Below are 12628 nucleotides of genomic sequence, written 5' to 3'. Positions count from 1 at the left end.
ACTGGGATGCATCAGAGTACCCTTTGTAATTTCATTAAAAGCATGGGGGTGTGGAGCGTTCAAACCACAACCATGAGCAAAGGCACCTGTGCTGAAATAAGCAAATGTTGAAGTAGCTGTGATCTGGTGAGAAGCTTGAACAGAGAGAGATGAAAGTGATGAAGACCCTTGTTCCCAGGGAAGAAGAAGACCTCTGTTCCTAGAAATGAAGATGCTCCCAGAGATGGGTGAAGAGAACGTTTGTTTCTGAACAGCTCAACCTTAAAATGGTACCCCATTAGCTCAAGATTGAACCCTCGAAAACAGTTGTGGGAAAGCTGTAAGACGAGAGAGCAGAGAACCAAGCCAGGCAGCTGTCTCGTTGTGACACTGAAGCCATGAGAGGACTGTTTGTTGTGGAGATGTCTCCACAGCATGAGCAAGAGAGACTCCTCTCCCGAAGTGAACTGAGATTATTATAGAGGTGGTAAACTGACTGAAAATCTCAAGGGTTGTCTTTTTACACTGTCAGTTGGAGAAGGGAGAAAGGTGGGGGGAAGAGAAGTGTTCTGAAGGTTTAGTCTGACTCTTACTTTTTTTCTTTTAGTTCTGTTAATAAACTTCTTTATATTCTTTTAAGTTTTGTGCCTGCTTTGTTTTCTCCTAATTCTTATCTCACAGAAGCAAAATAAGTAGGTAATGGATATTTAGAACCAAACCACTACACTTCCATATTACACATATGCCCTGGGATTTCTCTCCTCTGAAGCACAGAAATCTTAGGCAAACCTGGATCTCTCCCAGATCCATCCAAGCCATAGAATGTGGGAAATTTGCTTTCTTCACACTGTAAAACACCTCTCTGTCTTCATCTAGGCCAGTGGTGACTGAAAAGCACTCTAAGACCCAGAAATCCAGGGTAAGAGGACAGCATGATAAACAGTGGCTATGGAACAAAAAAATTTGGGGAATTAGAGCCAGAGAGTTAACACTCCATCACAATCCTGGGGTTGAACAGTGATTGAAAAGTGTAGCTGTAACACAGACATACCTATCTGAGGTAACTTGAGGAGGTCCATGTCCTAATAGCAGTTAAGTTGTGGCTGCCCAAAGATTGTGTGGACTAGTTGCCTGACTGCCATTGTGGTTTCACTTTAAAGGATAACTGAGCACACTGGGTTAGCAGTTGCCCAGATCTGTAAATACATGCTATGAATGTACCACCTGCATGAATCAGTGCAATGCCAAAGTGTTCCCCCTCTGTTCTCACAGGGCTGTGATACCTCCAGGTAAACCTCCTTTGTCCTGACAAAACCTGAGCTAGCTGTTACTAAACTATTTGTCCCTCTTTCCTTCTATTCCACATCAGATCTGAAGCAGGCCATCAATCGTCAGCATAGAAGTAGGACTTTGTATTTTTCCTGCAAAGGAAACAATTTTCCTTAGGTCCTTCCAGTCTGCAGCTCATAAATTAGAAAGGCACTGGCTACTTCTCTTTGAAGGAGCTGTTACTTGTGCTGAACAAAACAAGAACCTACCTGTTGCAAAGTTACCTTCTCAGGGGTGGTGTAACTCTTTTTGATAGGTGGAACATTAAACATTGTTATCTCATACCTTAAATACATAGTGGATGGTCCGTCTATCGGAACACTTGAGAGCAATGAAAGCCACAGTGTCCAGCAGGGTGTTCTGGAGCATGCATGGTCCAAAAACAACTTCTTCAGGGATGTCTTGTGTGGTATGAACAGTAGCCAGTATGTCCGGAAAATGGTGATGCAGAAGCTTGTTGTCACTTGTCCAAAGGAATTTAGGCAAAGATGTAAGTTCCATTATAAACCTGTAAAAAACACAAGAAATCACATTTGGCATAGAGATAGAAGTGGAAGGTGGCATCACTACTTGAAATACAAAGACTTCCAGGAGCTGTAGGTGAATTTTAAGAGTATGACAGAACATTGCTTGTTACAGAGTTTACAGCTTTATTAACATCCAGTTCAGAAAGAGAAAGATTACTTTGCACTAAATCAAAATCTCAGGTTTGTAAACAAGTGAATTACTCTTCCAGGAAAAGGCAGACAGTCCAAGAGTTCAACTGCTGCTCTCTACAGACAGGAGTAAGAAGCTTGGGGAACAATAAGCAAAATTTGCAGTGAGTAGAACTCAGCATATTCTTGTTAAACATATTCTCAGATATCCTTCTTACTAGTAGTAGTTTGTAGAAGTGTGAACAAAGGAAGAGAAAGAGAACAGCAACAAAAAAAAAGCAAGACTTTTTGAAGCGCATTTTGAAAAAGCTGTGCTTTTTTCACTTAAGTGCAACATCAGTCTAGATTCTGGTTAAGCTGCTACAAAACCAGGAATAATCTGAGTCCTGAGTCTATCCAACCAGAATGCACAACATTTGAGGCAATTCCTGAAAAGAATTATTTTCAGCCTGCCTTAAATATATGTTATCAGCTGTTGTTGAGAAAATCAAATCAGATTATGACTCTTTGCATAGTGATACTCCTAGCACAATGTTAGTAGAGATTGCTGTCTTTAGAGGATGAATTTTTCTGCCCTGAATGTAGAATAATATATTTGTCATTGCAGAGGCAACTTCTGCAATATGAGCCACAATCTGAGAACTCAGTATGCAGTGAGGAGACAGGCTTGAGTTATTTGTCATTCTAAGCCTCTCTAGGCTTCTAATAAAGATATAGCCATCTCCAGCTCCCAGCTGGAGGTCATGGAAAACCCCTCATTTACGCCATCAAGAGCTGGATCAGGTCCATTAGGCAGAAAAAATTAAAGAGAACAGCAACAAGCCCTGAAGAGGCCTTAGCCTAATAAATACTGAGATAGAAGGGCTGAAGATCTAGTCTAATCTTTCTCACTCTCTGCCAACAGAATTGATTTGTTACTCACTGACTTATGACTTAAATTGAAGTGGTATAAAGTGCTCAGGAGAGTTGTACTGATTTAACTAAATCAATTTCTAAACCAGTGTAGTTAATTCAGTATAATTTATTCCTTGTAGGCAAGGTCTAAGACCCTACCCTAAAAATATTAAAATACATGGTCATACATTCAGTATGTAGTAATCATCGGAAGGATGAAGGCCTAAACCACACAACCAAGGCAAAGAGTGGGATAATATACCTCCTCTATCCAACCTTAAGCATCCCTAAAACCCAGTATGACAAAAAAGTTTGCTTGTTTCTAAGTGACTTGTTAACTTAATCTGTGATCAGACAAAAAATCCCCCAAACCTACATGCATAAGTGCCAAAGTCTCAAAATGCCACCCTGGCAGCTGTGGAAGCACAGAACTCAACTCTTGCACAGAAGGGTCACTTTTGTGAAAATTTGTGAAAAGGATGCACTGTGATTACACAGCAGATGGGACAGTTACCATCAGCCTTGAGCCAAAAGGTTTCGACACTGGGAAGAGCCCTCTTTTCCAATCATTTGGCGAATGCACCATCTAGTGTCACATCTCAGCATAACACAGTGTCCCACGACAAAGTGAAGCAGGACATCCCCCAGCCCCTGGTGCTGTCGGTGTGTTGAATCGCTGCAGCCTCTGAGCACCCTGTCAGGCAGGAATCCTTTCTCTCAGGAGAGGGTCATTCTCCCTGCCACCTTCTGCTCAAACAGGAGGTTAGGTGCCTCCACAGGTACTGGGTTTGATAGGGTCTGGTCAGGGTTATGTCAGGTAGGGAGAGTAATTTAAATCTACAGTGTTGGCTGAAGCTGTGCTGCTGGTACTTAGAGTGGAGAGTGGGGATACTCTGCAACACCATTAGAAGAAAAAGTGTGAATCTTTTTCTACAGTCTCCAAATAGCATGAGAAAGCTCTTCCCTCTGCATCCACAAGATTTCAGCTTCTGTTACTGAGCCAAGTTCATCGGCTGAGGGATAACAACAAGCAAATATGACTGTACTGTTTTCAAAACGAGCTGCTACCTCTGCAAAGGGATGTGCTGGATCCTGTGGGTTTTCCAACATGCCCATGCTCAGGGGTCTCCATTCTGAAGTGCAGATTCATCCAGGGCAGTACTGGAACAAGTCCTGCCTCCTGCACAGGTGAGGAGTGATAGGGGGTTCTCTGGTACCTGCCACCCTTACCACGGAGAACTGAAATACTGACTTCCTCAAAAGTAAAGATTGAAGCTTGAGACATGACTTGAGAGAAAAAAATTAAACTGATTTACTTTCTCAGCTCTGTGGTGGAGCAAAGGAAATGAAACAGATGAGCTGAAGGGAGGTAAAAGTACCATGGACAACAGGAGTAAGAGGTGAAGAGGAGGTATCTACAAAGGCATCACTGTAATATTATGGCTGGATTGTGCAAGCCAGCAGCTGTAGCATCAGAGAGGGTACCCACAGACAACCTACGTAATTCATTTTTACATTGCAGACTTTTTAAAATTACTTTTCAAAGTGACTTTTCAATGGCTGTTGCTGTTGAAGAAATTTATCAGGCTGTGTGGCACTGCTAAAGAAAGTTTACTAACACAGATTTTACTTTGAGGATAGTGGTGTCTGGAAAATGCACACAGAGGTGCCTTTTCAGCAAAGCTCAGGGAAGTTTAGCATCATCCCAAGCCTAAATCCACGCAGTGCTCTTCCCCCAGTAAGTCCAGTCAAATACTCACTGACACTTTACAGAAGTAAATCTCAACAAAGCATGGGCATGATGTTGCCCAGGGCCCTAGACAGCTCTGCTTTTGTCAGTCCTGCCTCCACTCATGGCAAACCCAGAGACAGCTGAGGAATGGCTGTGTGCAAGGTCAGGTCCAACTGCTGCCAGAGGGCATCTGCTGGATTCTCAGACAGGGTCAGCAGGAGTGTGACCACACTGTGGCACCTGCCAGTGCAGAAGGTGGCTGTGTAACAGTCCACGCAAACTCATACCTTGAAACCACCACCAGAGATCTCAGAAATGCTGAAATACAGCAGCACCACCCACAGCACTCAAAACAGACAGTGAAAATGAGCTAGAAAAAAAAAAAAAGAACATGGGCATGTAGGCCAGAATATAAATCTGAAATACCCCTCAATTTGGATGTAAGCTTGCACCTCTACATGTTTTTCATCTGGTTATAATCTAAAGCCAAAACTTCAGCCACAGCCATGATGCTTAAGAGTTTTTTTGATAAAACTTCCTTTAAGTTTTCAGGAACTTCACACTTGAGCCTGAATGAGAATTCTACACGAAACCATGAATCCAGTACCTGAGCTCTCGTCTAATTATAAAATCTGGTTTCAATGCAAATCTCACATCTTTGCCAACAGTCTTCAAAGTCAAAAGAAATTCACTAAGAACCTACAAATGGAGTCATAATGAGAAATGGAGAAGGTATACTAGAATGCCTGGCATTTTAATTTGACAGGCTGAAGTAGGTGAATTGCTCACATTCTTCCCTGTGAGTGAAGAGAGAAAATTCTCATAACAGAGAATTCCCCATTACTTCCCCCAGCTGATTACTCTTGTCTTAATGCCATTGATTTCCACATTTTTGCTACCTCCTTTAAGGAGCAATAAATCTGCTGTGCCTTCATTTCTCACAGGTTCCCTAGCTGTTGCACATAAGACTCCATTCACTCTCAGAAGTCTACCATAAGCTTCATTGTGAAGGTCATATCTTCAGCTCTGTATCGTGCAGGCAATGATATGCTTGCCTCAAACTGCCAATGCTGGAAGTACCCTTGCTTCTCAGAGACATGATCCCCCTCATACAACATGATCTTTCTATTCTCACTCAGGTTCTGCATAAGCAGTTCCTATCCCTCTGGGATCACCCACAGACATCTCTGAGAGGCTGAAATAAAATGAATATTTATAGTGCTTTAGTAGCACATTAGACTCAAATCACCTGTTAGATGATGGGTAGTCTCCATATTCTATCTGTCACAGATGTGAATTCTTCATATGGATGAGTTTAGGGACTTGCTATTTAATGGACTCTTCATCCCCCAGAGAGTATCTGATACACATATACCATGTCCCTGAGTGATGGATTTTGCATCTTGATCTCTGAGAAGTGTGACAGATCTGTCAAAGAACAAGGACCTATGGGCAGGCAACTCCCTATGGATTATGCAATTGTGGATGTTCCATTAAAAAGCGCATGAAATAGATGGTGCTCACAGCAAATGCTCCCAGCCTGCTTGCCTCCAGAGCAGCACACAAATTGCCAGTTAACTTTTGGTTTCCTGAGTGTTCTTCCAAGCTGGAACTCTGCAGATGGCCTTCTCCCAGTCTCTCCCCATTTCCTAGCATTTGTATAGCATCCCATTAACTAATGAGGCTTACAACTTCTGCCTTCCTGAAAAATGTTTACATCGCTCCTGCATCTCATGAGAAAAACATGTTTCCAGAGAGGAAAAGAAAGGAAGTTTCAGATCCCTGATTTCCTACTGCATGGCCTTCAGATGTCACTGCAAGCTCTTCTAAGAAATGTCTGGAAATTCCCAAATGCTGAAAGACCAATTTGAGGAAGGACTCCCCTGCATCCTGTTTTCAGAGGACTTGACCCGATTCTCCTTGCCATGGTAACCACACTGAACTGTGGCACCATTTGGAGCTTCTTAGTGGCCATAAAGGCACTGGTAGCCCTGCTTAATATTATGACCAACCATGCAAGTGTGAAGGAAACAAATTAATCACATTTGCAAGAGGGGAACGTTTTCAGCCAGAACTTATTTAACTAGTTCAGCTCTTCATAATCAAAACCAGAAGCAGATAATAAAAACTGTTTCTCTAAAATTAATTTTATTGTTTTTAAATGTCAACAGCTTCTTCTATTTCACCTTTACTTCCATTTTAACTGTAGATTAATTTGCATATAGTTATATCACTTTCAAAGCAATTACCTTAGTTGGAAAAAAAATGACACAGAAGTTACTCATAAAAATAATTGAAAGTATTTGATCCTGGAAAGCATCATCCCACAGTCTTTCCAACTATTTTTATATCTACTCCAGACTTTCTTCAGAGCAGGAGTTAATGTAAACACTATAGCTCTGCATTTCCCATGTCAACCAAACTGAAAGAAAAAAAAAAGCAACCCAGAAATATTAAATACTGGAGCCATCATTTCCTTCACCTTTTAACTTACTCCTTTCTGCTCCAAAGTGTGATGGCATTTTCCCTGAAGCATATAACCTGTGACTTTGTGCCAGTGCAGTCCTGTGGCCGTTGCCAAAACTGCCTTTGATTTCAATAGCAGGTCTTTCGGTCCGAGGAATCCACGATCAGACGTGCAGTGTCATGCACAATAAACTACAGATAATAAAGGAATTGAGCTGATGCAGACAGAGTGGTTCTGTCTGCAGCATTTATTATTTTCTGTTGTTATAAGGAACTGAGGATTCTTAACACATGAAGGAAATTTCAAGGGAATACAAGATAGAAAAGTGAGAAAATCTACTCTTGGGTTTTATACAATTGGTTTGCTTCTGTGCCAGTTTTTCTTCTCCCTTTATTTAAGTTGCAAACTGCAAAGGAGAAAACTCAAAACTAAAACAGAAGGAAACTGGTAGAAAATGAAAAAAAAAGGAGAATTCTTGTTTTAAAAAATAAGTAAATTCAGAACCCACGAAATAAATACCAAAACTAGAACCCATTTCCTAAATTCAATTACAAGCTGAGAAGTCCTTTAACAGCATGAAAAGTCTAAACAAGTAATTTCTTTTAGCTTACTGCTACTGCAAGACAGCTTATGTGCTCAGCTTGGGTGCAGGTCAGGTCTTTTTGAGCATGAAGTGGTTTCTTTGCACCTTCACTGCTGAAAATCCCGCACACGTGAAGAAAACTGTACAAAACCACTTGGAGATATAGCTATGTGCTGCCATTCACAGCGTGTCTGGGATGAACAAAGCCATCTGGGGGTTTGCTACCCCTCAGACAGACATTATACCCCTAGCAGAGTATGCAAAGGTCTTGGGTTACCTTGGAAAGGAAAGAATTTCTTTGGGTTTTAACAGAAACTACTCATATGTCACTCATTTCTGAGTCTCACATTTAGCAACCTGTCCATCTTTGAGATGGGCATAAGACAATACACCCTGAATTTCTGAGCTTTGACTATGCTCTTTCATCTTCCCATTTTTACTGGTCACAAATCTGGATCCCAGAAGTGATTCTGCAGAGAAGCAAGAGGGCAGCTGATCCAAAGAGGTCTCTTTCCTGCCAGAGAGCCACATCCCATCCATGCATTAAGAACAGCCCAATCAGCACTGATAAAATAAATGAGAGAATGACAATAAAACCTGGGGAGACTGGAATATTTTACTTTTTTTTTTTGCTACAGCTACTTTGCAGGGCTACAGCTGGGCCATATTTTGAGTACCTCTCTTCTCAGTTCTTCTCAATTGATGTACTGCTCATCTGACATATCCCCTGTTCTCCTGGCATGATTCAGTCATGCTTGCCTGACTTGCTTACCTGAGCTAGGCATCTGGGAAGAAGCAGAAGAAAATACAACTATGCATCAAGGAGGATTTTGCTGGCTGCAGAGATGAACTGAATCTAAAGAGTGAAGTAAAACTGGGACTGAACTAGCCTGATGCATGCAAATGGTCTTCCCTCAGCATTCCAGGCTTCCCCAGCTTTCATCATACTTTTCTGTACAGCAGCTGCACAACTCTGACCTGGCAAGTCCCTAAAAATAATGACTAGAAGTAAGGAAACTCACTGTCTAGCATCCTCTGGAATGATCAGGAGGCAGCTTGGGGTGAGGAGCATAGTGTCTGTTCTGAGCTTTCAGAAACTGGGCCCTTATAGAGGTTTTATTGTGAATTAGAGACCTCCAAGCTTATGGAGTGCTTACCACTTTTTTATTGTATCATCATGACATCTTCAGGGAGCAGTTCTCCAATTCTTACTATTTTAAGGCTCTGTGGTCTTCAGATTGTCTTCCATCATCTGAAATCCCCAGTACATGCAATGTAAGCTGACAGCTTTTGATGAACCATCATTATATCTTGGCTGGATACCCAGCCTAGTGAATCATGAAACTGCCAAATCTTTTTATTATGAACAATCTCTCAAACTTCAGTGGGAATAATGAAGAAGACAGAGCTAAAATCCCTGCTTGGAAATGAACAAATACCTCATGCTCCACATTTGCTTTAAACAAGTCTTGTGACATACAGGAACCATTTGGAAGTGGAAATTAAAAGAAAAGCTTTCAGGTTTCTTCTTATTTTCTCTGAGACTAGGGAAAGTTGAAGTGGCCTCTCTCCTGACGCATGGTAGCTGCCACACAGACACGCAGACCTCCCTCTCCAAAGCAGGTGAAGATTAAGTCACGTCTCCAAGACCACCACAAGGATGCAATTTCCAGTCTTCACCTGATGTCCAGGAACAAAATGCCTGAGACTGAGCATTACATCTAGTTTGATGAGAAAAAAACTGAGATTTGAAGAAGTCCCAGCAGAGTCACGTACTCTCACCCCACTGGCTCTCAAATGGCAACTCAGCACCAAACTTCCCTATGGTTTTCAGAATTTCCACATTGAACCCCTATTTCTACCTCCACTCTCTTCCATGGCAAAAAATGTGGTAGGTAGGAAAGGAATGGGCTATCCCACACAGCTGGAAAGCCTGGTTAATACTCTCTTGTTGGCATGCGTGATGCAACAGTATCTGCACAGTTGCACATGAAGTCTTCCTTGATTTAGCTGGAGGTTTTCAGTCTGGCAGGACACAAACAACAGGGCCACTGAGGTCTCTGTTCCATCCCTTCCAGTGCTCAAATACAAGAAATCAACGCAGGCACTGGGAGAACTCTTGATATCTCAAACTGGACAATGAGCAACAGTAATACCATGCTGCATCCATTGGAAAGCATGAAATACATTTATTTTCTGCAATCCCAGCGTTTCAAATAGACTGTATCTAGGAATTTGGCTTCATGATGCATAAAATGTCAATATTCCTTTCCAGCTGGGCTGGTCCCAAGGACAGAATGAACACTTCTGTCTGGCACTGCATCTTATCTAATGGACCCTGTTGGATGGTACTGGGTTGTACAAGTCTTTCATAAATCAGACAATCCACCTGTGGATGAAGAGGGGATGACTACAGCTCCGTAGTCTACTGCCTTTCAAAGACTTTATCTTTGTGTGAAGGGCTGACTCTTCACTGGCTTACAGATGTTCTATTTTATGAAGCAGTATGGCTATCCACCACTTCACGCTTGTGGTTTCAAGGCCTAAGACCTAAAAAACAGGGTTTCTGTGGGATAAAGGAAAAAACTGGGCTTCTGTAGGATAAAGGGAGCATGTTTTAATTCTTCAGCCAGGGTCGAGGATTATCAGACTGTAAATGTTACAAATAAATAATTTCAGCTGCTTATACAGCTGTACATGCCATACACTGTATGGATACATTTCAGTTCAGAGCTCAAAGTATTTCATATTCCAGGCCGGCATTGTGCTGGTGGTCACCTCATAGACTTGGTCTGGTTTCTGCACCTGCTGCTCTGGCATTGTTCACCATTCAGCAATTGACATAATGCCCCAAAATATCACAGGAAGTTTGAATTTTACAGGGGACATGCAGAACAGAAAGCAAATGTTATTCCATGACAGAGGGAATAAAGAAGGCAACTATTCATCTGTCACAGAGTGTAAGAAAGTTACTTGTCACACAGATGTGTGTACCTACTTTCAGCAAAATCCTTGATTCACATAAACAGCAGCCCTGACCACAGCAATTTGTGCTAGCACATTTGTTCTCACATAGATCTGTGCATTTGCTCCTTCACCAAGGCATCTATGCATACAAAACCACCATTGCCTGTATGCAACCACAGAAAACGGAGAAACAACAGCAAACCAAAAACACGACCCAAGCACAAACAGTGTGAATCAAGCACAAACAGACTGATCCAAACACAAACAGACAGAAACAAAATGTGTAACTTGTGAAAACAGTCACAAATATTTGTCTTCTCTCTTCATACAATTCACATTGATTACTCTTTTTCAGAAATTTTTAAAAATTACATTATCTGGTTAAAATTAAAGATATATTAAGGTATGCTCCTATTTAAGAGTCCTGCTATAGATTTCGGCAACTTTAAAAAAACAGTAATATCTGCTCTGTTTCTTTCCAACAGAAAAGCATATACATAAAGACAAAAAAGCATATATCCACATACATGCATTCACAACTATACATACAGCCACACATACACCTGTTTATTTTTTTGTGATTTCACATGTTCATCATTTGTATTTAAAATGAAACATTTTTAAACAAGGATCAGTTACTTTCACATGGCTGATGCTGGAGATTTCTTCAACAGTACTAAGTGGCATTAACTTACACTAATCTTATTTACATTAGTGCTAAACTTACTACATGATGTCAACTCCAATAAGAGCAAGTGACAGAGCTGAAGGACACTATGCAAGGTGAAATTGTGGGAAGCAACATAAATAAGTTATTTTACACTACAATGAAGCCAAGAAACCTTTTAATTGAAAGCAATTTTGTAAATTAAAAGAGGTCTTACCTAAAGTAATGTGCTTTCCAAGAAAATATTTTGTTCTTTGACCTGGTGTTTGTCAATAGCAACTGCAGGTAAGATAAGACTGTACTGCGTGAAAATTATATTAACAGAATCACAACATTACAGACACGGAAATATCCATCTGTAAATACTAGGATTTAGCCAAGTAATTTCTTTTGTAAGATCTTGGGTACAATCTGTAATTCTTACACATAATTTATTTTTATACTTTCTCATCTAGTTATATTACGTTCAGCTAACAGCATCTAAATACTTTGACTTTACATTAGTATTTCTATGGCTACAAAACTGGGGTTTTTTATAAAATTATATCTCTATAGAGTTCCATAATGCAGCTCTACTTTGCTTTGAAATACTGGAAAAACAGTATAGCTTAAATACAACAAACAAACAAACAAAAAAAAAGAATTGCATTCTCAAAGAACAGCTTATGCTTTGGTGTAGTTTTATACATTAAAAGACATAAATTTAATCACCCTATTGCCCAAAGAAATTCCTCTATTCCTCTCTCTAGTACCAGTTATACTTAAGAAATGGTAACAAAAGCTGTCAAGTGCTACATTTTGCATTTTTAAAAGCCAAAATAAGGGAAAACTCCTGAGACATAATTTATTATTAAATTCTGAATTTCATGCATGAGTGCAACTGCTTCTCATTTAAAAGCAACTATACTAAAAATACAAAACTATTTAAATATCTTATCTTCCATCAAGTTTCTACTGACATTTCTTTCAACTAGCAGCTGTCAGATCTCAGAACAAAGTCATTAAAATGCTTCAAACATTTTCAGTGGACTGAATTCCAATAGAAATCTTTTCATGTAAAGATTTGCACATTCAAAGATCAATGTGACATTTTAAACTGATGGCAATAACAGCTCCTAACTTATGTAAGAAATTTCTACTACATGGATATCCATGATATAAGGAATACACACAAACGGAGAATAACAATGTGAGCTATTCCAAACAAAGTTCATCAATTTCTTAAAAGCAGTTAGATCCTAAGTAGGTACCTAAAACAGCCACGATGCTCTGATCACCTGTCGAAGTTGGAAGGATGAGGAGAGCTGTAACCAATAAAAAGAACAACTGATGCTCGAGAGTTCTCGGCGAGAGA

The 12628-nt window shown here is 40.4% G+C and overlaps 1 protein-coding gene across 7 annotated transcripts in view; it reads right to left on the bottom strand.

Moving 5' to 3' along the window:
* Positions 1-12628, bottom strand: part of ZNF488 (zinc finger protein 488) — a 20001-nt gene extending 7373 nt beyond the window's left edge. Inside the window, exons 1-3 of one of the 7 annotated variants that reach the window (XM_017725966.1) lie at positions 12525-12628; positions 11492-11553; positions 1594-9361 (exon numbers count right to left, since the gene is read on the bottom strand). In XM_017725966.1, the coding sequence (XP_017581455.1) occupies positions 1594-1935 (342 nt within the window). In that variant the 5' untranslated portion in view covers positions 1936-9361; positions 11492-11553; positions 12525-12628. Of the gene's footprint in view, positions 1-1593 lie in introns of all 7 variants that reach the window. The other 6 variants (XM_017725967.1, XM_017725969.1, XM_017725965.1 and 3 more) reach the window with 6 other exon arrangements.

The sequence above is a fragment of the Corvus brachyrhynchos genome, unplaced genomic scaffold (assembly GCF_000691975.1).
Source record: "Corvus brachyrhynchos isolate BGI_N302 unplaced genomic scaffold, ASM69197v1 scaffold61, whole genome shotgun sequence".
Classification (NCBI taxonomy): Eukaryota; Metazoa; Chordata; class Aves; order Passeriformes; family Corvidae; genus Corvus; species Corvus brachyrhynchos.
This window is presented reverse-complemented; position numbering and strand designations above follow the sequence as displayed.